The sequence below is a fragment of the Sander lucioperca genome, chromosome 10 (genome assembly GCF_008315115.2).
Source record: "Sander lucioperca isolate FBNREF2018 chromosome 10, SLUC_FBN_1.2, whole genome shotgun sequence".
NCBI lineage: Eukaryota > Metazoa > Chordata > Actinopteri > Perciformes > Percidae > Sander > Sander lucioperca.
The window spans coordinates 9,149,632-9,174,151 of NC_050182.1; the positions used below are offsets into that span (position 1 = coordinate 9,149,632).

The 24,520-nt window shown below is 49.2% G+C and overlaps 1 protein-coding gene across 1 annotated transcript in view; it reads left to right on the top strand.

Annotated features, from left to right (window-relative positions):
• The window catches only part of LOC116058488 (GON-4-like protein), a 53,879-nt gene that overhangs the window by 6,153 nt on the left and 23,206 nt on the right, over positions 1 to 24,520 (top strand). Inside the window, exons 12-30 of the mRNA XM_036006378.1 lie at positions 147 to 248; positions 1,404 to 1,444; positions 1,572 to 1,651; positions 1,928 to 2,168; positions 2,267 to 2,353; positions 3,346 to 3,538; positions 5,516 to 5,666; positions 6,743 to 6,893; positions 7,385 to 7,501; positions 14,157 to 15,590; positions 15,714 to 16,037; positions 17,596 to 17,836; positions 17,961 to 18,118; positions 18,733 to 18,930; positions 21,050 to 21,193; positions 22,216 to 22,524; positions 22,702 to 22,776; positions 22,863 to 22,971; positions 23,712 to 23,999. Of these exons, the coding sequence (XP_035862271.1) occupies positions 147 to 248; positions 1,404 to 1,444; positions 1,572 to 1,651; positions 1,928 to 2,168; positions 2,267 to 2,353; positions 3,346 to 3,538; positions 5,516 to 5,666; positions 6,743 to 6,893; positions 7,385 to 7,501; positions 14,157 to 15,590; positions 15,714 to 16,037; positions 17,596 to 17,836; positions 17,961 to 18,118; positions 18,733 to 18,930; positions 21,050 to 21,193; positions 22,216 to 22,524; positions 22,702 to 22,776; positions 22,863 to 22,971; positions 23,712 to 23,999 (4,443 nt within the window). The remainder of the gene's footprint in view (positions 1 to 146; positions 249 to 1,403; positions 1,445 to 1,571; positions 1,652 to 1,927; positions 2,169 to 2,266; positions 2,354 to 3,345; positions 3,539 to 5,515; positions 5,667 to 6,742; positions 6,894 to 7,384; positions 7,502 to 14,156; positions 15,591 to 15,713; positions 16,038 to 17,595; positions 17,837 to 17,960; positions 18,119 to 18,732; positions 18,931 to 21,049; positions 21,194 to 22,215; positions 22,525 to 22,701; positions 22,777 to 22,862; positions 22,972 to 23,711; positions 24,000 to 24,520) is intronic.

A 24,520-nucleotide genomic window follows, 5' to 3' on the forward strand; every position in this document is an offset into this window, starting at 1 on the left:
ACACAGCGACGCTAAGATGGAGGAACTAAAGTCTTTACAGTCTGCACTTTATCAGAAAAAGTCTTATATTTTGCACAAAAAAAGGTCTGAAAAAGTGGCCGTGGTTCAGATCTCCCTCAGCTGACTGAGGCTGTTTGTTTTCTCAGAGGAAGCTGACGATGACGATGACCCCGAGTACAACTTCCTGGAGGACGTGGACGAGCCGGACTTGGAGGACTACCGGACGGACCGCGGCGTCCAGATCACCAGTACGTGTAAAGGCCCTGACACACCAACCAGACGGCCGACGGGCAGTAAAGCCAGTCGGACTGATCAGTCTCCCCGAGGTCCAAAACGTTCCTCAGAACACACCGAAGAGACGCCGACTTGAGCGTATGTTCTGCACGTGCGCGAGACGTAATACAAAAAATGAAAACCGGAAATGACGAACGCGTCACGTGGGTCTGGCTTCTCCAGTTGATAGTAATGGCGGCTCGTTCAGAATAGGATCTCATATTGGACTAAAATAGTTCACCGAAACATGTTTCTGAAAACATTTTAAGAGAGAAATAGGCCGTGCAGTTGCTGAATCTGTCTTCATTTCAGATCAACAAAGGTCAGTTTAGAAGATTTTCATCAGATTTTGAGAGGCTCTAGTCACGCTCATTCCGCTCCTCGTTTCCGGGTTAGCACTCCACCAATCAGATGGGTCATTTGAGTCTGACTGCCCGCTTTCCGATTCAACAAGTCAAATCAGCCAAAATGAAGGCCAACAGCTCCTCTGACTGATGACATTACATTACATGGTATTTAGCTGACGCTTTTATCCAAAGTGACAATTGCTATATATGTCAGAGGTCGCACACCTCTGGAGCAACTAGGGGTTAAGTGTCTTGCTCAGGGGCACATTGGTTGATGTATCGCAGTAGGAATCAAACCCTGGTCTTCCACACCAAAGGCATGTGTCATATCCGCTTCGCCATCACCACCCCTGACGGCACGGAACACACCGGCCTCGCCAGACTGTCAGACGGCCGATTATCGGCTCGGTGTGTCAGGACCTTTAGGATTAGGGAGGAAACCACCTCTGACCTGTGATTTCTTCATCGTGATAACTGGTAGTTAGGGTTAGGGAGGAAACCACCTCTGACCTGTGATTTCTTCTCCTGATAACTGGTGGTTAGGGTTAGGGAGGAAACCACCTCTGACCTGTGATTTCTTCTCCTGATAACTGGTGGTTAGGGTTAGGGAGGAAACCACCTCTGACCTGTGATTTCTTCTTGTGATAACTGGTGGTGAGGGTTAGGGAGGAAACCACCTCTGACCTGTGATTTCTTCTCCTGATAACTGGTGGTTAGGGTTAGGGAGGAAACCACCTCTGACCTGTGATTTCTTCTTGTGATAACTCATGTTGTTGTTTTCAGAGAAGGAAGTGAACGAGCTGCTGGAGGAGCTTTTTGATACTGTGAGTTGAGTTCATTTCTACCAATGATTCTAGTTTTATGTTTGCTCTTAAACTAGGAAACTTACAAACAGGGAGTCTTTAGACTTTTTGCTTCTTTAGTTGATGATGACATCTGTTCTGTGTGCAGCTCCAGGAGGAAGAGGAGGAACACGAGGAAGAGGAGCCGTCTCAGACTGGACACAAGTTCAACGTTCCCCAGGCTTTACGGTAATACTCAGCACGCACACACACACACACACACACACACACACACAGACAGAGCCATCTATCAGTGTTGTTCCTCCTTTCGGGACGGTGCAGCAGAGAAGTGCTGTAACTGTTTGGGTAAGGAGGAAGAGGAAATGGCCGCAGCTGTTGCTTCTTCACACAGAACTCCTGAAGAAGAATCCAGCTGAAGGCAGACATCCTGTCCCAGCAAACGCTGTCCCGTCCTAGGCTTGGTGCATTTCCTGTGACTCATCTGTGTGTCTTTGCTGTGTGTAGTTTTGATGCTCCGTTAGCCAGCATGCTAACGGAGCGCCGGCGGACAGTGAGAAAACAGTATGAAGCTGCGCAGCAGAGGAGAGCACTGCAGGACACCACCAACCATCACCGTGACGACAAGGAAACAGCCAGCCCGGCGCCCGTCCCCGTCACCTCCGTGTTGGTGCTGCCAGGCCGGGTGGAGCCCGCCCTCCACCTAAACTCTGCCCAGAAGCTGCAGCTGCAGCAGCAGATACAGCAGGTACAGCTTTCACACTTTGACTGGCTGCAGCTAGCCATTAGCTTCATTAGCGTCATTAGCTTCTGGATGACATGTCTCTGTGTCTCTGTGTCTCTCAGCATGTGCAGCTGCTGACTCAGGTTCACCTGCTGAGTCGCCGTGTGGACGCACTGAACCACGAAGCCTGCATCAGCAAACACTACCTGGTCAGTCCCTAACACTACCTGGTCAGTCCCTAACACTAACGCTACCTGGTCAGTCCCTAACACTACCTGGTCAGTCTGAAACCCTAACACTACCTGGTCAGTCTCTAACACTACCTGGTCAGTCCCTAACACTACCTGGTCAGTCCCTAACACTACCTGGTCAGTCTCTAACACTACCTGGTCAGTCTCTAACACTACCTGGTCAGTCTCTAACACTACCTGGTCAGTCTCTAACACTACCTGGTCAGTCCCTAACACTACCTGGTCAGTCTGAAACCCTAACACTACCCTGATGCATGCTGGTCCTGATGTTACGTTACGTTGGTACCCTAGCTCCGGAGCACGTTAGCTGTTCAGTTACCACGGAGATTTCTCCCTGTATGTTCTCCCACTAACCCTTGTTGACCCCGTAGACCAGCACCACTAACCCTTGTTGACCCTGTAGACCAGCACCACTAACCCTGGTTGACCCTGTAGACCAGCACCACTAACCCTTGTTGACCCTGTAGACCAGCACCACTAACCCTTGTTGACCCTGTAGACCAGCACCACTAACCCTGGTTGACCCTGTAGACCAGCACCACTAACCCTGGTTGACCCTGTACACCAGGACCACTAACCCTGGTTGACCCTGTACACCAGGACCACTAACCCTGGTTCTCTCTAGACCAGCACCACTAACCCTTGTTGACCCTGTAGACCAGGACCACTAACCCTTGTTGACCCTGTAGACCAGGACCACTAACCCTTGTTGACCCTGTAGACCAGGACCACTAACCTTTGTTAACCCTGTAGACCATGACCACTAACCCTTGTTGATCCTGTAGACCAGGACCACTAACCCTTATTGACCCTGTAGACCAGGACCACTAACCTTTGTTAACCCTGTAGACCAGGACCACTAACCCTTGTTGATCCTGTAGACCAGGACCACTAACCCTTGTTGATCCTGTAGACCAGGACCACTAACCCTGGTTCTCCGTGTTCTGCAGGAGGAGCTGCAGCAGTTCTCCAGCCGGCGGGAGCAGGTTTTCCTGCCCAGCAGCTTCAGGGTGTGTAACCTGCGGGGGGCGCTGGATCTCCTGCAGGAGGTGGAGCAGAGGGTGGAGCCTTCTGTTACTCCGCTTCCTGTCCCTGCTGCGGCCTCCAGACGCTGGCTCCCCACCATGACTCCTGCTACCAACAGTAAGGAAACAAGGCTCTGGTTCTTCTGTGCTTGTTCCAGCAGCTGTTCTGGTTCTGGTTCTCAGAGTTACTGCGGGGTTCCAAAGCATTATTATTATATATTATTATAAGGATTAGAGCACGGTTTTCCTTTTGGGGGGGGGGACGACACATCAAGCTGAGGATCCTCCCCAGGGAAAATGTAATGGCGTTTTTCCATTACATGGTACCTACTCGCCTCGACTTGACGCACTGTGCGTCCATTTTCCATCACTGATTTTAGTCCCGCCTCAGCGTGGCTGGTCGTCATAGCGGTGCTGCAGTAAACTGCTGTGACCTAACGCGACAACCAGAACGTGGGAGGTGTGTTGATGCCAGAAGACACATTTAGTTTCTAAAGAAGCTGGAGGCAGCAACAACACACAGCTGGCTGAACTATTTCAAGATGGAGGTTCTAGTGTGGTTCCAGCTGTGGTTCTAGTTGTGGTTCTAGTTGTTGTTCTAGCTGTGGTTCTAGCTGTGGTTCTAGTTCTAGTTGTGGTTCTAGTTGTGATTCTAGCTGTGGTTCTAGTTGTGGTCCTAGCTGTGGTTCTAGTTGTGGTTCTAGTTGTGGTTCTAGCTGTTCTAGCTGTTGTTCTAGTTGTAGTTCTAGTTGTGGTCCTAGCTGTGGTTCTAGTTGTTCTAGTTGTGGTTCTAGCTGTGGTTCTAGTTGTGATTCTAGCTGTGGTTCTAGTTGTGGTTCTAGCTGTTGTTCTAGCTGTTCTAGTTGTGGTCCTAGCTGTGGTTCTAGCTGTGGTTCTAGCTGTAGTTCTAGCTGTTCTAGCTGTTGTTCTAGTTGTGGTTCTAGTTGTGGTCCTAGCTGTGGTTCTAATTGAGGTTCTAGCTGTAGTTCTAGCTGTGGTTCTGCTGTGGTTCTTGTTGTGGTTCTAGTTGAGGTTCTAGATGTAGTTCTACTTGTGGTTCTAGCTGTGGTTCTAGTTGAGGTTCTAGTTGTGGTTCTAGTTGTGGTTCTAGCTGTGGTTCTAGTTGTGGTTCTAGCTGTTGTTCTAGCTGTTCTAGTTGTGGTCCTAGCTGTGGTTCTAGCTGTGGTTCTAGCTGTAGTTCTAGCTGTTCTAGCTGTTGTTCTAGTTGTGGTTCTAGTTGTGGTCCTAGCTGTGGTTCTAATTGAGGTTCTAGCTGTAGTTCTAGCTGTGGTTCTGCTGTGGTTCTTGTTGTGGTTCTAGTTGAGGTTCTAGATGTAGTTCTACTTGTGGTTCTAGCTGTGGTTCTAGTTGAGGTTCTAGTTGAGGTTCTAGTTGTGGTTCTAGCTGTGGTTCTAGTTGTGGTCCTAGCTGTGGTTCTAATTGAGGTTCTAGCTGTAGTTCTAGCTGTGGTTCTTGTTGTGGTTCTAGTTGAGGTTCTAGATGTAGTTCTACTTGTGGTTCTAGCTGTGGTTCTAGTTGTGGTTCTAGCTGTGGTTCTAGTTGAGATTCTAGCTGTGTTCTAGTGGTGGTTCTAGCTGTGTTCCAGTGGTGGTTCTAGCTGTGTTTCTAGTTGTTGTTCTAGCTGTTGTTCTAGTTGTGGTTCTAGCTGTTGTTCTAGCTGTGGTTCTAGCTGTGGTTCTAGTTGAGGTTCTAGCTGTAGTTCTAGCTGTTGTTCTAGTTGTGGTTCTACCTGTGGTTCTACCTGTGGTTCTACTTGTGGTTCTAGCTGTTGTTCTAGCTGTGTTCTACTTGTGGTTCTAGCTGTGGTTCTAGCTGGTCTAGCTGTGGTTCTAGCTGTGTTCCAGTGGGGGTTCTAGTCGTGGTTCTAGTTGTGGCTCTAGCTGTGGTTCTAGCTGTGTTCTACTTGTGGTTCTAGCTGGTCTAGCTGTGGTTCTAGCTGTGTTCCAGTGGTGGTTCTAGCTGTGGTTCTAGTTGTGGTTCTACTTGTGGTTCTAGCTGGTCTAGCTGTGGTTCTACCTGTGGTTCTACTTGTGGTTCTAGCTGTGGTTCTAGCTGTGTTTGTGTTTATTTCAAGGCCACGCCTTCCCTCTGCTGCCTGCCGACGCCGCCTGGCTGTTCGCCACGCGTCCCGTCTTCCTTTACCCAGAACTACTTCCTGTCTGCAGCCTGGACCCCCCCGCACACAGCCAGCGGCCCCGCAGCATTTACACCGCCGGAGAGGACGGGTATTACACACAATACACACAATATACACAATATACACAGTACACACACAATATACACAGTATACACAATACACACAATATACACAGTACACACAATACACACAATATACACAATACACATAATATACACAGTATACACAATACACACAATATACACAGTACACACACAATATACACAGTATACACAATACACACAATATACACAGTACACACACAGTACACACACAATACACACACAATATACACAGTATACACAATACACACAATACACACAATATACACAGTACACACAGTACACACACAGTACACACACAATACACACACAATACACACACAATATACACAGTATACACACAATATACACACTATATACACACAGTACACACACAATATACACACAGTACACACAATACACAAACAATGTACACACAGTACACACACAATACACAAATAATATACACACAGCACACACAGTATACACACAATACACACACAGTATACACACAATATACACACAGTATACACACAATACACACACAATATACACACAGTATACACACAATATATACACAATATACACACAGTATACACACAATACACACAATATACACACAGTATACACACAATACACACAGTATATACACAGTATATAAATAGTACACACAATATACACACAATATATACACAATACACAATATATACACAGTATACACACAATATATACACAGTATATACACAGTACACACACAATATACACACAATATATACACAATATACACACAATATACACACAATACACACACAGTATACACACAATACACACACAATATACACACAGTATACACACAATACACACACAGTATACACACAATATATACACAGTATATAGACAGTACACACAGTACACACACAATACACAAACAATATACACACAGCACACACGGTACACACACAATATATACACAATATACACACAATATACACACAGTACACACAATATACACACAATATATACACTTTCCCATGATGCCCCTGTGCAGGCTGACAGTATGATTTCCCATGATGCCCCTGTGCAGGCTGATCGTCCTGGCTCTGAAGCACTTTGCGGAGACGCTGCAGCCGGATCAGCTGATCAGCTGCTACCTGCTGTGTAAATCTCGCTGGAACTTCAAGAAACACGTGAGAGACATGAGCGGGCCGAGAGCGCCGCGCAACAGCGTCATCAAGGTGACATCACTATGACATCATCACACAACTTATTTACGGCAAAATAAGAGCCAAAATGACAAGAGATATGAGGGGGGGAACGCCAGAGCAGGGGGAATGAGAGGGGGAACACTAGAGCAGGGGGAATGAGAGGGGGGAACACCAGAGCAGGGGGAATGAGAGGGGGAACACTAGAGCAGGGGGAATGAGAGGAGGAACACCAGAGCAGGGGGAATGAGAGGGGGGAACACCAGAGCAGGGGGAATGAGAGGGGGAACACTAGAGCAGGGGGAATGAGATGGAGAACACCAGAGCAGGGGGAATGAGAGGGGGAAACACCAGAGCAGGGGGAATGAGAGGGGGAAACACCAGAGCAGGGGGAATGAGAGGGGGAAACACCAGAGCAGGGGGAATGAGAGGGGGAACACCAGAGCAGGGGGAATGAGAGGGGGAACACCAGAGCAGGGAGAATGAGAGATTATTTTCTGTTAATATCATTGTCGTGTTTTCAGACGTTTGTGACTCAGCGAGTCGTCCCGGTGCTGCCGCTGGCCTGCAGCCGAGTGGATCCAGGAGAGCAGCGCCCCCCGGTGGACAGAAACATCCCCAACACGCCAAACTGGCTCAAGGTCTGACCCACTGACCCACTGACCTACTGACCTAACATAACTTAATATAATATAATTATATAATATAATAATGTAATATAATAATATAAGATAACTTAATATAATATAATAGAACATTCATCAGAATAACTATTACAGAACAGCAGGGATGCACTGAATCCAGGATTGGGCTGAATATTGGGCTGAATATTGGGCTTTTTGACGGGGTTGGGTTTCTGCTGAACCCTACGCTGTCACTACGCTGGTCGCCGTAATGACGGCGCCGTTGATTACAGGAAGGTGTTTACGTAGGTGGAGCGTTCAATGCAGTAGGCTGTGAGAAAGTGGAAATGGAACTGGTGAGCAGAAAAAGTGTAGTTTGGCAGAACTTTCAGTCAAAAGAAGGCCATTCAAGTCCAGCTACATGTTCAATCTGCAACGCTGATTAGTCTGGTGGTGGCGAGGACCCTAAACTATACACAACATCACCGCTGTTACAACATCTGGTATGAAACATCTGGAAGAATACCGCCGTTAGCTCCAACTTTAGCTAGTCCTTTAGCTAGTCCGTTAGCTCCAACTTTAGCTAGTCCGTTAGCTCCAACTTTAGCCAGTCCGTTAGCTCCAACTTTAGCCAGTCCGTTAGCTCCAACTTTAGCCAGTCCGTTAGCTCCAACTTTAGCCAGTCCGTTAGCTCCAACTTTAGCTAGTCCATTAGCTCCAACTTTAGCTAGTCCGTTAACTCCAACTTTAGCTAGTCCATTAACTCCAACGTTAGCCAGTCCGTTAGCTCCACCTTTAGCTAGTCCATTAGCTCCAACTTTAGCTAGTCCGTTAACTCCAACTTTAGCTAGTCCGTTAACTCCAACTTTAGCTAGTCCATTAACTCCAACGTTAGCCAGTCCGTTAGCTCCAACTTTTGCTAGTCCGTTAGCTCCAACTTTAGCTAGTCCGTTAGCTCCAACTTTAGCCAGTCCGTTAGCTTCAACTTTAGCTAGTCCGTTAGCTCCAACTTTAGCCAGTCCGTTAGCTCCAACTTTAGCTAGTCCGTTAACTCCAACTTTAGCCAGTCCGTTAACTCCAACTTTAGCCAGTCCGTTAACTCCAACTTTAGCCAGTCCGTTAACTCCAACTTTAGCCAGTCCGTTAACTCCAACTTTAGCCAGTCCGTTAACTCCAACTTTAGCCAGTCCATTAGCTCCAACTTTAGCTAGTCCGTTAGCTCCAACTTTAGCTAGTCCGTTAACTCCAACTTTAGCTAGTCCATTAGCTCCAACTTTAGCTAGTCCGTTAACTCCAACTTTAGCAAGGCACACTAGCACAACGTTGTTCTAAACCACTGCTGTTAGAGAGGAAACGTGCCGTAGTGTAGCTACACCTCTTCAGCTTCGTTACTCCACTCAGATCTTCTCCAAGCTAACTAGTGTCTCCATGTCTCTCAGTGGTTTCTTTCCTCTTCTCCATTTCTGATTCTCTCCACTCAGCCGTTTTGTGTGTGTGTGTGTGTCTGTGTGTGTGTGTCTGTGTGTGTGTGTGTCTGTGTGTGTGTGTCTGTGTGTGTGTGTGTGTTTATGCTGCGGCCGGAAAAATTAACGAGCGACGTCATTGCGTTGTAATCGATTATGGTGGGCCACTGCATCGATGCAGCATCGTCCATGTCCGCATCCCGATGCATCGATTATCTGATTAATTTCAACACCTCTAGTAAAGAGTACACTGTTAATTATTTCCCTGTTAAATAACAGGAAATAACTGGCAGCAGAGTTACCATTATTTTCATGTTATTTTAACAGTTTATTCCTGTTAATGTTTTTTTACAGTGCACTCCCTGTAATGTTTTTTAACAGGACTTTACTATAAATCACAGAAAAACAGGAAATTACTGGCAGCAGGGTTACCATTATTTTCATGTTAAATCACCATTTATTTTGTTTAATTAAATATTGCTTTTTAAATTTATTGTTAATTATTTTAGCATAGTTATGTGTACCACTGATTGTAATATACATATTCTAGCTTTAGTTAATACAAGAATAGGCATAATATATCACATAACACTTAAGTGAAAGAAAACAAACAGTTCCATGTTGAAATTAACTTATTTATTGTAATACAAACACTGAAAGTTAAATACTTACAAATGTAGGCACACATAGATCGGATCAATCACAGAAAAATACAGTATAAAAATACAGTATATCATGTTCATTGCTGACATCTAAAACACAGAGGGCCCTATTTTAACGATCTAAGCGCACGGCGTGAAGCGCCTGGTGCAGGTGTGTTTAGGGCGTGTCCAAATCCACTTTTGCTAGTTTGACGGCAGATAAAAAGGGTCTGTGCACCGGGTGCATGGTTCTAAAGGGTTGTACTTAGTGTCTTCATTAATCAGAGGGGTGTTTTGGGCGTAACATGCAATCAACCAATCAGAGATCATCTCCCATTCCCTTTAAAAGCCAGGCGCGTTTGGACCTTGGAGCATTGCTGTTATGATGGAGGATTTGCCCCGTAATATTATTATTTGAAATCTTGTGTGTGTGTGTGTGTCCCTGTGTGTGTGTGTGTGTGTGTGTGTGTGTGTGTGTGTGTGTGTGTGTGTGCTGCTGTGCGTCCCTGTGTGTGTAACAAGTATAGTGTGCACGAGCCTAGGAGCATTTTACTAATGCTCTGTTAAAATAACAATGAAATGCTGCGTTATTGACTTCAGACCAGGTTTTTGTTGGTCAATGGCGCGATCACTTCCCGGTGCCTCAAGATCCCAGAATGCACCTGAATGCACCTGAACACACCTCCCTGTAAGACCAGCACGCCCATGGGCGCACAGATGGGCGCAGGTGAATTTGCTATTTAAAAGACGTGGGTGCTGGACAGGAAATTGACAACTGCGTCGGTCTTAAATTAGCAAGATAGGGCCCTAAACCTCAACATTAGGGATACAACACTGCAGTACTAAATTGGGTATGTTGCTGTGAATTTTGATGTGTCTCACATAGGCCACAGAGGTGGCTGACTGACTGAAATTTGGCAAGAAAACATTATGCAAGCCAATTAAACTTATTGATAGATTAGTAGTTAATTGCTAGATTAAAGCATGTAAGACACCAGTCAAATGTCCACCTGGTTGTGAGAGATGAATCCGGTGAGATCATCTTGATCAGCAGTGGGATCAGGGATAGTACCCTGCATCTGCATCTGTAATTAAAAACAAAAACAAATGTAAACATTTATCTACAACTCAATGATAATCAAAGCAGCAAAAAAACACAAAAGAGGGTAGAGCTTAGATCGGCCCAAAAAATCAAGCCCGAACCTGCCCGAGCACGTTGTGTCCGAGCCCGGCCCGGTCCGACACATTAACTGTAATTATGAGCCCGAGCCCGATTTAAACCCGACAGTTTTTTAATACGTGGGCCGTTATAACTGACGTTCTCAACTACAATTCAGATTTGTTTGAACTACAGAAATCTGTTTAGAATAATACAACAAGGACGAAGCTGTAAACTGCTGTTAGTTTATTCAGAATGGAACGGATCGCAAATGGATCCGAGTGAAGAAACGTAAAAAAAAAAGAAACAATGATGAACAACATATTGTTGTCACTGCCCACGACTTGTTTAAACTGCTTCCATACCTCCGACTTTCCTCCACACTTGCTCAAAGGTAATTCTCCTGTTTTTCTTTTTTTCTTTACATCTTCAAGCTCCCGGTGTGATGCGTGCGAGAGGAGGAGACTCCGCGCATGAAGTGCTGCATTTAGTAACTGCAGCCTAACTTTTCTACACATTTGTTACTTTTATATAGCCTATATATATATTTATTATATTTCTGATTATGGCATAGCTATCTCCCCACCCAAATAGGATAATAAGGTAATGGATAAAAAAAAAAAAAAATTGCTTGATCAAGGGTCCGGCCCGGGCCCGGCCCGGCCCGAGGATGTGGCGGAAAATAACGGCCCGAGCCCGACCCGAGGTCCGGTCGGGCTCGGGTCGGGCTCGGGCCGAGAATCTAAACTCTAAAAGAGGGTGCACTATGCCAATGCAAATAAAAGAGAATAGCTGTTCACATAGATATGGCACTAGCCCAATCAGTAGTGGCTGTTTTTGCTGGATTTACCTCATTGCTAGGCTTTAGCTACCACATCAAATAGTCACACCCAGGGTGGGAAATTAGCACCCGCCACAAGCCAATGGCGGGTACTTTTTCAAAGTGGCGGGTGACTTTGCCTTGTATACAAGCCACAGTGGCGGGTGGAGTGGTTTTCAGCGCTAGTCCGTGACACATATAGCTGAGCTGAGGTACAGACGAAAGTTAAATTATCGGTTAAAAAAATGTGGCGACATATCCCCGGTGTTAAGAGGCCCGTGGCGGAGTCAGCAGTAGCTATGAATGTACAAACTGTTGAGGGCGAAGTAAAGAAAAAGAGAAGGAACTTTTCAAACAAGTGGCGCACTGATGACAAAGGGAAAACTATTTACTGCAGGCAGGCAGACACACCGGCTGGTCAAACTGGGCATCCACCAGGCACACAAGTTAACTTCCCACCCTGGTCACACCAGCATGTCTGGTAGCCCAAACAGCTATAACCCATCAAAGATGAGCATCTGACATGAAATCATCAAATACAGTCTTAAACCAACTAGCTAGCATCATAAACAGCTATCAGTAAGTTGATGTATTTTAGCCGTTTGATTTTCAGGATGAACCTGCTTTAACCAGACGTGCACATGACAAGAATGCACAAACTTGACCACAGGAATGCTAGCTTAAACGTTATAGGCATATAACGTTAGCCTATTATTTATAGATTTAGATCGTATACATGAATGGACATTAAAATAAGCGCATTGTTTTCTAAGATTAATGGACAAACCATCGCTAGCTTGAATCACGTTGGCTCATTAGCAGCTAGCTACGTTAGTTCATTTCATGTGGTGCAAGTCTGTGGCGTTTATACATCAACATCACTGATAAATGTTAAAACTATGCATGACTTTAAAGAAATTCTAGTTAATCTCACCGGATTATTGTGATTTTGGTCGATACCAAAAGCCGCGATCTTCCGAGATGGAGATGTTCGTTGCAGGTAATGTCTTCTTCTTCTACGCTCCTTCCCACAACGCAAAAAATACTGAATGAACCGATTTCAGTAGTGGCGCCTGCTGGCGACTGAGTCATATGGATATTTACACCATGGTCAGAAAGAACAGGACACACACACACACACACACACACACACACACACAGATTTGGAGCGCAGTTCGTCAATTAATAGGCCTTCTGGTTTAAATCTGGAGTGTAGGGTATGAAGGGTAATAAAAGGCTATTACACGATAACAAACGCATTTGCGCATGCAAAACAAACACCGCAAACGTTGTTATTTGTGTCTGGGGAATATGCTACGCAACATTATTCTTGATAACATTTGCAGTACAGAAATCAGGTGATGTATTTGTCTAATCTTCATTCAGTGAATGCATACTACAATATCTAGTTTGTTAGTAAAGGATTGCAACGTCGACAATATTGAATTAGTCATTGTTTAGCAACCTACAAAAACAAAATTAAATTGCTAACTTCTCCAATGATAAATAACTTTTTTATAATCTAAGCATAAAATTGCATTTATCGGCATTTATCCCCAAAACGTGACCATACCAGACCATCTAACTCTGGCCGCCATCTTTGAATTTTCAGTTGTGCGGTTAAATAACAAAAATGAATGTTATTTAACAATGAGGTGTTAAATAACATAAATTATGTGTTATTTAACATATATTCCCTAAAAATTGACAGTAAGGCGCAGTTATTAAAAATAACAGGTAAATCATGTTGAAATTTGGGTGTAAATTAACGGAAACAGAGATAAGAGATAAGAGATAGACCTTTTAGTTAAAGAGTAAGATCATTTTAGTTTAACATCAAACAGCCCTAAAATCACCATCACCAAACCCACCAGACTCCATGTAAATAATCAGGTCTTTTATCATTGTAAAACACACTTCATTCAAAGTGGACAGAAACTAAATCAAACTATCAAAAGCCGTCTTGGTTCATCTTTCCACCGTTCCAACAATCACCACTCTGGTTTGGTTGAAATAAACCCTTAATTCACTCATTTACATGTGGAGATATGCTGGCTCTATACACGCTAAAAGTCCTGATTATTTACATGGAGACTGGTGGAGATATGCTGGCTCTATACACGCTAAAAGTCCTGATTATTTACATGGAGTCTGGTGGAGATATGCTGGCTCTATACATGCTAAAAGTCCTGATTATTTACATGGAGTCTGGTGGAGATATGCTGGCTCTATACACGCTAAAAGTCCTGATTATTTACATGGAGTCTGGTGGAGATATGCTGGCTCTATACACGCTAAAAGTCCTGATTATTTACATGGAGTCTGGTGGAAATATGCTGGCTCTATACACGCTAAAAGTCCAGATTATTTACATGGAGTCTGGTGGAGATATGCTGGCTCTATACATGCTAAAAGTCCTGATTATTTACATGGAGTCTGGTGGAAATATGCTGGCTCTATACACACTAAAAGTCCTGATTATTTACATGGAGTCTGGTGGGTTTGGTGATGGTGATTTCAGGGCTGTATCTCTGTAGGGAAACTAGAGTGAAGTAAATGAGTAATTGGTTCTGATGTTTGTGACCTGCAGAACAGTCAGCTGATCATCCAGAAGTCCCGGCTGAGCTCCGGCCATTACCCCCCCTCCCTCCCCCCGGGCGTCACCCTCAGGCTCCACCCCTATTGGCTCAGCAAGTCCTCGCACCCACCTCCACCTTCACACAGACGGATCTTCGCCCTGGCCCACAATGCATCTCTGCTGCCTCTCGCACAACGCCCAGCAGACAGTCAGTCAGACAGACAGTCAGACAGACCAGAGGGCTCGCTGTTAGACAGCCAAGCATCGCGGAAATCAAAGAGACAAACAGACAGACGGTTGGACAGAAAGATAAACCAACCGGTGGACAGACAGTCAGACAGACAGCCAATCAACTGCCTGCCTCTCCCGCCTCCAGGTGTCACTTTACTCTCGGACTCCCCCGCTGTCTCCACAGCCCTGGCTCCGCCTCTCGCTGTCTCCACAGCCCTGACTCCGCCTCTCGCTGTCTCCACAGCCCTGGCTCCGCCTCTCGCTGTCTCCACAGCCCTGACTCCGCCTCTCGCTGTCTCCACAGCCCTGACTCCGCCTCTCGCTGTCTCCACAGCCCTGACTCCGCCTCTCGCTGTCTCCACAGCCCTGACTCCGCCTCTCGCTCTCTCCACAGCCCTGACTCCGCCTCTCGCTGTCACCACAGCCCTGACTCCGCCTCTCGCTGTCTCCACAGCCCTGACTCCGCCTCTCGCTGTCTCCACAGCCCTGGCTCCGCCTCTCGCTGTCTCCACAGCCCTGACTCCGCCTCTCGCTGTCTCCACAGCCCTGACTCCGCCTCTCGCTGTCTCCACAGCCCTGACTCCGCCTCTCGCTCTCTCCACAGCCCTGGCTCCGCCTCTCGCTGTCTCCACAGCCCTGACTCCGCCTCTCGCTGTCACCACAGCCCTGACTCCGCCTCTCGCTGTCTCCACAGCCCTGACTCCGCCTCTCGCTGTCTCCACAGCCCTGGCTCCGCCTCTCGCTGTCTCCACAGCCCTGACTCCGCCTCTCGCTGTCTCCACAGCCCTGACTCCGCCTCTCGCTGTCTCCACAGCCCTGGCTCCGCCTCTCGCTGTCTCCACAGCCCTGGCTCCACCCCCTGTCTGTGGGGCTGTCTCATTGGCTGCCGTTCATCCAGGCCCCGCCCACATCCTCCAGCCCTGCCTTCCTATTGGCCAGTGGACGCAACAGAGCAGCAGAGCTTCTTTCCCTCTCCCCTCTCTGACCGACGCTCGGACAAACGTAAAGCCGGCGTACTTCCTCCTCCAGATGGTGTGGACGCCTGCCTCCACCTCCCAGCATGCACTGGGGCAACAGCTCCACAGACCAATCAAAGAGGAGCGAGAGGACACAACGCCATGCCTTCCACCGGAGGAAGAGAGGCGGGAAGAGGAGGAAAGTTCAGGATCAACATCAACACTCAGCCCGATGTCTTCCTGTGAAGGAGAGGAAGAGGAGAACTGGGCTGGTCTGGGTGTGCTGAACAGACTACAAAATACTGCAGGAGAGGAAGAAGAGGGGAGAGAGGGAGGAGGAGAGGAAGGAGAGGGGGACACAGGCAGCGGAGAGGAGGAGCACGGGAGAGAGGGAGGAGAAGATGAAGAAAGGAGAGAGGAAGAGGAGGGTGCAGCGGGAGGAGGAGGAGGAGGAGGAGGAGGAGGAGGAGAGGGGGATGAAGGGAGAGAGGAAGAGGAGGGAGTAGCGGGAGGAGGAGAGGGGGATGAGGGGGGGGAGGAAGAGGAGGGAGACGGAGAGAAAGAAAAGGATGAAGATCAGGACCGGCAGGGAGAGGAGGAAGAGGAGGAGGAGGAGGACTTTGATGACCTCACGCAGGACGAAGACGAAGAGGAAGTGATGTCGTCTGCGTCGGAGGAGTCAGTGCTGTCGGTGCCAGAGTTACAGGTAAACAGGAAGTCAGTTACAGGTATACAGGAAGTCAGTTACAGGTATACAGGAAGTCAGGTACAGGTAAACAGGAAGTCACACAGAACTACAGTACTACTTATCTAAATACACACAGAACTACAGTACTACTTCTCATATCTCATATTGTACTAAGATAGTTCAGTGAAACGTGTTTCTGAAAACATTTGAAGAGAGAAATAGGCCGTGCAGTTGCTGAATCTGTCTTCATTTCAGATCAACAAAGGTCAGTTTAAAAGATTTTACTCATATTTTGCTGGATAGTCATGTCACGTTCAACGGAATCATTAGCATAAAGATGGGCATCGGCCAGCTTTTGATGCCCTTCCCAGGATGCTTTGCGTGCACGTTGAAGTCGCTTGACGTCACCCAGAGGAATAGAGTGGAGCACGGCGCGACAGAAGCGTCGCACGGTTAAATGGATCTGGACCGTCAGGGCGCCGACACACAGAGCCGATAATTGGCCGTCTGATAATCTGGCGAGGTCGGTGACTCGAGTCTGGTCGGTGTGTTCCGTGCCGTCGTCCGTCGGAGGAGCCGTCGGCCTTCATTTGGGCAGGTCATGCTGGGTCGGAGGGCGGGCAGTCAGACTCAACGAGCCATCTGATTGGTGGAGAGCTAACCAGGAAACGGGGAGCGGGATGAGCGTGACTAGAGTCTCTCAAAATCTGAGTAAAATCTTTACTCTTTCTTTCTTTGTTGATCTGAAATGAAGACAGATTCAGCAACTGCACGGCCTATTTCTCTCTTCAAATGTTTTCAGAAACACGTTTCGGTGAACTATTTTAGTCCAATATGAGATCGTATTCTGAACGAGTCGCCATTATGTTCGGGGCGCAGCCAGACCCACGTGACGCGTTTGTCCAATCAGCTGCTGGTTTTCATTTTCTGGGAAACAATACAGAGAAGTGCCACCTGCTGCTATGGAGACGTATTACGTTTCGCGCACGAGCAGAGCGTACGCTCAAGTCGGCGTCACCGTCAGGGTGTTCTGAGGCATTTTTTATGACCTCGGGGACCCGACTGATCAGTCTGACTGGCTTTACTGCCAACGGTCGGCCGTCTGGTTGGTGTGTAACGGCTCTTAAACATTACGATGATGATGCTATATGCTGTAACATTACAGAAACTACTGACACTGAGCCTGATGAGGCTGATGCTATATGCTGTAACGTTAGAATACTCAGGGCGTTGTTGCTGTGGGACGGGCGAGTAGGACGTATACCCACTACAGCTGGACTGTAGCAGTGTTGAGACCTTTAGTCAGCTCTGCAGGTCTGAGAACCTCTGAATCACAATCACAGAGGAGCAGTACTTACCCCACGTGGTGATTGGTGGATACACACACAAACACACATATTCATAGTAACCTGTCTGTCTCTCTCTCTGTCTGTCTGTCTCTCTATCTCTCTGCCTGTCTGTCTGTCTCTCTCTGTCTGTTTGTCTCTCTCTGTCTTGTCTCTCTGTCTGTCTGTCTGTCTCTGTCTGTCTGTCTGTCTCTCTCTCTCTCTGTCTGTCTCTCTGTCTCTCTATCTAGGAGACGATGAAGCAGCTGACGTGGCTGGCGGCCGAGCGGCGTCTCTGTGCAGATGGAGACTCTGAGGAAGACCACTCGCCCACCTCTCAGGAGGAGGAGGAGGAGGAGGAAGAGGAGGGGCCTAAAGGGGAGGAGTCTGGTGAGGGGCGGGGCAGCAAGGAGGGAGGAGACGAGGAGACGCCAGCGGGAGAGGAGACGCCCAGAGGAGGAGCAGGAGGACGCTGTCTGGGACGGGGACGAGGTGCGTCTCCCATACATCTGACTGTTTCTCTCTATGCTTACCGTGTGTGTGTGTGTGTGTGTGTGTGTGTGTGTTTCTCTGTGTTGTTTCTCTGTGTTGTTACCGTGTGTGTCGTCCCTCGCAGGTCGAAGCCGTCCTCTTCGCGGTCTGAGGAAAAGCCGTCAGGAGCGCCACAGTAAAGACGCCGCTAAACTCTTACTGCTGTATGACGAAAACATCGTCAACAACGACCCACACAGAGAGAGCAAAGACGTGGCGTTCGCCCAGAGCTACCTCAACAGGGTGAGACACATACAACATCCACCCTAACCCTCAACAGGGTGAGACATATACAACAGTCACCCTAACCCTCAACAGGGTGAGACACGTACAACATCCACCCTAACCCTCAACAGGCTGAGACACATACAACAGTTACCCTAACCCTCCACAGGGTGAAACACGTACAACATCCACCCTAACCCTCAACAGGGTGAGACACATACAACAGTCACCCTAATCCTCAACAGGGTGAGACACGTACAACATCCACCCCAACAGGGTGAGACACGTACAACATCCACCCTAACCCTCAACAGGGTGAGACACGTACAACATCCACCCTAACCCTCAACAGGGCGAGACACATACAGCATCCACCCTAACCCTCAACAGGGTGAGACACGCACAACATCCACCCTAACCCTCAACAGGGTGAGACACGCACATCTCTTTTGTTCAAATGAGTTTCTGTAAATCAGAACTAATCTGTCGCTGTGACTCTGTCACTCAGAACGTCAGTTTCTCTACTAAATTAAATTGCCCTTTTGGGATGAATGTAGGTCTTTGACTGTGACTGTGTGTCTGCAGCAGATAGATAAATGAACTAGATGAACATCCCTCCCATGTGTCTTCAGGTGCGCGAGGCGCTGCAGGATGTACCTGGGCAGGTGGAGGAATTTGTGTCTCTGCTCAACGACTTTGAGCAGCTGGGCGGTGGACAGGAAGTGATGTCGTTATTCAGGAAGCTGCGCTGCGTCCTGGGAGAGCGGACGGACCTGCTGCGAGACTTCGCCGCCTTCCTGCATCCGGAGCAGGCGCTGCAGTGTGGACTGGTAGGCAGAAACCAGATGTTTACAGATGTTTCCCAGCAGAAATAACTGTCTGTTAGGGCTGCTGCACACTGGCTGCGTGGTGTGAGCGTGTCGGCTGCGTGGCGTGAGCGTGTCGGCTGCGTGGCGTGAGCGTTTTTATTTGGGCTCCCATGGTAACAGGGTAGAGCGTGCACAGTGCGTGCGTGACACGCACGTCTCAGAAAACGCGTCAATAGGACCGACGCCTATTTTTCACGCCACATGCCAGCGTGTTGGAAGCGTTTCCAGGCAACATAGAATAGGAGAAGATGTTTATATGTCATTTAGACATGAATACATTTAATAAATGACATCTTGATGTTTGAAAGTCTCGAGGTTTTGATATAAATGTCATTAAAAAAACATAATAATAAATAATTATTGATTTTCTAATATTGCACCTGTCAATCCAGAAGGAAATATTCTGGAGCCTATGTTGCCGTCAATCCTGCCGACGTTGTCTTTGATGTAATCAGATCAGAATATATTTATATTTATGTTTATGTTTATGGAAACATCCATGTGTACAGACGAGGCTAGCAGCAGCAGCGCCGCATCAGACACCTTTCTGGTGGTAAAGACATAGAAAACGCCACACAGCCGCCACGCAGCTGACACGCCACGCTCAGGCCACACTCAGGCCACGCTCAGGCCACGCAGCCGCCACGCTCAGGCCACGCAGCCGCCACGCTCTGTCCCGTCTCCCTGGGGTAACTCTCTGTCCCGTCTGATGTCTCTCTGGGGTAACTCTCTGTCCCGTCTCCCTGGGGTAACTCTCTGTCCCGTCTGACGTCTCTCTGGGGTAACTCTCTGTCCCGTCTCCCTGGGGTAACTCTCTGTCCCGTCTGACGTCTCTCTGGGGTAACTCTCTGTCCCGTCTGATGTCTCCCTGGGGTAACTCTCTGTCCCGTCTGACGTCTCTCTGGGGTAACTCTCTGTCCCGTCTGACGTCTCTCTGGGGTAACTCTCTGTCCCGTCTGACGTCTCTCTGGGGTAACTCTCTGTCCCGTCTGACGTCTCTCTGGGGTAACTCTCTGTCCCGTCTGACGTCTCCCTGGGTTAACTCTCTGTCCCGTCTGACGTCTCTCTGGGGTAACTCTCTGTCCCGTCTGACGTCTCCCTGGGGTAACTCTCTGTCCCGTCTGACATCTCCCTGGGGTAACTCTCTGTCCCGTCTGACGTCTCTCTGGGGTAACTCTCTGTCCCGTCTGACGTCTCCCTGGGGTAACTCTCTGTCCCGTCTGACGTCTCTCTGGGGTAACTCTCTGTCCCGTCTGACGTCTCTCTGGGGTAACTCTCTGTCCCGTCTGACGTCTCTCTGGGGTAACTCTCTGTCCCGTCTCCCTGGGGTAACTCTCTGTCCTGTCTGATGTCTCTCTGGTGTAACTCTCTGTCCCGTCTGATGTCTCTCTGGGGTAACTCTCTGTCCCGTCTGACGTCTCTCTGGGGTAACTCTCTGTCCCGTCTGACGTCTCTCTGGGGTAACTCTCTGTCCCGTGTGACGTCTCTCTGGGGTAACTCTCTGTCCCGTCTGACGTCTCTCTGGGGTAACTCTCTGTCCCGTCTGACGTCTCCCTGGGGTAACTCTCTGTCCCGTCTGACGTCTCCCTGGGGTAACTCTCTGTCCTGTCTGACTTCTCTCTGGGGTAACTCTCTGTCCCGTCTGACGTCTCTCTGGGGTAACTCTCTGTCCTGTCTGACGTCTCTCTGGGGTAACTCTCTGTCCCGTCTGACGTCTCTCTGGGGTAACTCTCTGTCCCGTCTGATGTCTCTCTGGGGTAACTCTCTGTCCCGTCTGACGTCTCTCTGGGGTTAACTCTCTGTCCCGTCTGACGTCTCTCTGGGGTAACTCTCTGTCCCGTCTGACGTCTCTCTGGGGTTAACTCTCTGTCCCGTCTGACGTCTCTCTGGGGTAACTCTCTGTCCCGTCTGATGTCTCTCTGGGGTAACTCTCTGTCCCGTCTGACGTCTCTCTGGGGTTAACTCTCTGTCCCGTCTGACGTCTCTCTGGGGTAACTCTCTGTCCCGTCTGACGTCTCTCTGGGGTAACTCTCTGTCCTGTCTGATGTCTCTCTGGGGTAACTCTCTGTCCCGTGTGCAGTTTGAGGAGCAGCAGGCGTTTGAACGTAGCCGGCGTTTCCTGCGGCAGCTGGAGATCAGTTTTGGAGATAATCCGTCTCATTATCAGAAGATCATCAAAGCTCTGCAGACCGGTCCAGACCTGAGTCCAAACAGCATCACCGAGGTAACGCACACAACGCTGTCCTAAAGCCTAGCTCTGTCTCCTCCTCCTCCATCCCTCTGTCTCCTCCATCCCTCCCTCTGTCTCCTCCATCCCTCTGTCTCCTCCATCCCTCCCTCTGTCTCCTCCATCCCTCTGTCTCCTCCATCCCTCTGTCTCCTCCATCCCTCCCTCTGTCTCCTCCTCTCCCTCTGTCTCCTCCATCCCTCTGTCTCCTCCTCCTCTCCCTCTGTCTCCTCCCTCTCTCTCCTCCCTCTGTCTCCTCCATCCCTCTGTCTCCTCCTCCTCTCCCTCTGTCTCCTCCCTCTGTCTCCTCCTCCTCTCCCTCTCTCTCCTCCCTCTGTCTCCTCCATCCCTCCCTCTCTCTCCTCCCTCTGTCTCCTCCATCCCTCTGTCTCCTCCTCCTCTCCCTCTGTCTCCTCCTCCTCTCCCTCTCTCTCCTCCCTCTGTCTCCTCCATCCCTCCCTCTCTCTCCTCCCTCTGTCTCCTCCCTCCCTCTGTCTCCTCCATCCCTCCCTCTGTCCCCTCTGTCTCCTCCATCCCTCTGTCTCTTCCTCCTCTCCCTCTCTCTCCTCCATCCCTCCCTCTCTCTCCTCCCTCTGTCTCCTCCATCCCTCTGTCTCCTCCTCCTCTCCCTCTCTCTCCTCCCTCTGTCTCCTCCATCCCTCTGTCTCCTCCTCCTCTCCCTCTGTCTCCTCCATCCCTCTGTCTCCTCCTCTCCCTCTGTCTCCTCCTCTCCCTCTGTCTCCTCCCTCTGTCTCCTCCATCCCTCTGTCTCCTCCTCCTCTCCCTCTCTCTCCTCCATCCCTCCCTCTCTCTCCTCCCTCTGTCTCCTCCATCCCTCTGTCTCCTCTTCTCCCTCTCTCTCCTCCCTCTGTCTCCTCTCCCATCATGTTCTAATTATTATTGTATATTATATAACATATATTGTAGTATAATTATTATATTTGATGGTATTTATCAGCGTGATTGTATATTATATAACCTATATTATGATATAATTATTATATTTGATGGTATTTCAGCTGAAGTCTCAGATGTCTGCGCTGCTGAAAGGCCACACCCATCTTCAGACTGAATTCTGGGTATTTTTCGACGAGCTCCGCCCCCCTCCGGCCCGCCCAGGACAGTTCGAAGAAGCTCATTGGCCGGAGGACGGAGGAGGCGGGTCGGACGGCGGGGAGGGCGGCAGCCTCGTGTTAGGGGGCGGAGCCAGCTGCGGCTTCGAGGAAGTGACGCTCCCGGAGCTGGAGGAGGAAGAGGAGGGGCTTAAGATCCAACCAATGACTAGCCGGCGCCAGAGGAGGAAGATGGACGCCCACAGGAACTACAAGGTCTGGAAACACTCACAGAAGGGCTGTGATTGGTCGAATTAAGGGAATTAAATGTACCCAGTATTTCACGGAAAGGAGAACTTGATGAAATAGTTTAGTGTTAGCTTACTACAAGGTCTGAAAACACTCATGGAGGGCTGTGATTGGTCGGATAAAGAATGTTTGTTTGTGTTCCAGGACTGTGATTGGTCGGATGAGGCAAAGATCAGCAGACACAGGAGGAAAGGATGCTCTCACTGCCATGGCAACAAGGTCTGTCCTCCATGTTTGATTTTCTATCAGGTGTGAATAAGTGACAGGAAGTGACCCGCCTGACTGACTGTTCATTTCCTGTCCAGACCTCAGGGGGCGTGTCCAGAGCCATGAAGAGTCTGGACCCGCTGTACTCTCAGATAAGCTCCGCCCACAAAGACCTGGACCTGAAGGGGGACCACAGTCCACAACCAGGTGGGGGGGGGTGCGTGTGCGTGTGTGAGTGTCAGCAGATAGAGGAAAGGAGGAGGAGGAAATGGAGGAGAGGAGGAGAGGAAGAGGAGATAGAGGAGATGGAGGAGGAGTTAGAGAAGAGGAGGAGGAGATAGAGGAGAGGAGCGATGAGAGGAGGAGGAGATAGAGAAGAGGAGGTGGACATAGAGGAGAGGAGGAGGAGATAGAGGAGAGGAGGAGGAGATAAAGGAGAGGAGAGGAGGAGGAGATAGAGGAGATAGAGGAGGAGGAGGAGGAGATAGAGGAGAGGAGCGATGAGAGGAGGAGGAGATAGAGAAGAGGAGGAGATAGAGGAGGAGATAGAGGAGCGATGAGAGGAGTGATGAGAGGAGGAGGAGATAGAGGAGAGGAGCGATGAGAGGAGGAGGAGATAGAGGAGGAGGAGATAGAGGAGGAGGAGATAGAGGAGAGGAGCGATGAGAGGAGGAGGAGATAGAGGAGAGGAGCGATGAGCGGAGGAGGAGATAGAGGAGAGGAGCGATGAGAGGAGGAGGAGATAGAGGAGAGGAGCGATGAGAGGAGGAGGAGATAGAGGAGAGGAGCGATGAGAGGAGGAGGAGATAGAGGAGAGGAGCGATGAGAGGAGGAGATAGAGGAGAGGAGCGATGAGAGGAGGAGGAGATAGAGGAGAGGGGAGGAGATCCAGCTGTTCCTCTGCCATGTTAAACTGTCTGTAATGTTGTCTCTGTTTGTGTCGACAGACGGCAGTGGTGCATCATGGGAAGGCTCGTTCCCTCTGATGGATGAGAAGGAGGAAGAGGAGGAGGAGCTGGATGATGAAGAGGATGATGAAGAGGAGGAGCAGAGCCCAGCAGTGAAGAGGAGGAGAGAGGAAACCTCCATCCCTCCCTCTGTCTCCTCTCCCTCTGTCTCCTCCATCCCTCCCTCTGTCTCCTCCTCCTCTCCCTCCATCCCTCCCTCTGTCTCCTCCATCCCTCCCTCTGTCTCCTCCTCCTCTCCCTCCATCCCTCCCTCTGTCTCCTCCATCTCTCCCTCTGTCTCCTCCTCCTCTCCCTCCATCCCTCCCTCTGTCTCCTCTCCCTCCATCCCTCCCTCTGTCTCCTCCTCCATCCCTCCCTCTATCTCCTCCATCTCTCCCTCTGTCTCCTCCTCCTCTCCCTCCACCCCTCCATCTGTCTCCTCTCCCTCCATCCCTCCCTCTGTCTCCTCTCCCTCCATCCCTCCCTCTGTCTCCTCTCCCTCCCTCCCTCCCTCTGTCTCCTCCTCTCCCTCCATCACTCCCTCTCTCTCCTCCTCTCCCTCCATCCCTCCCTCTGTTTCCTCCATCCCTCCCTCTGTCTCTTCCATCCCTCCCTCTGTCTCTTCCATCCCTCCCTCTGTCTCTTCCATCCCTCCCTCTGTCTCTTCCATCCCTCCCTCTGTCTCCTCCTCCTCCATCCCTCCCTCTGTCTCCTCTCCCTCCATCCCTCCCTCTCTCCCCTCCTCCTCCTCCATCCCTCCCTCTCTCTCCTCCTCTCCCTCCATCCCTCCCTCTGTCTCCTCCATCCCT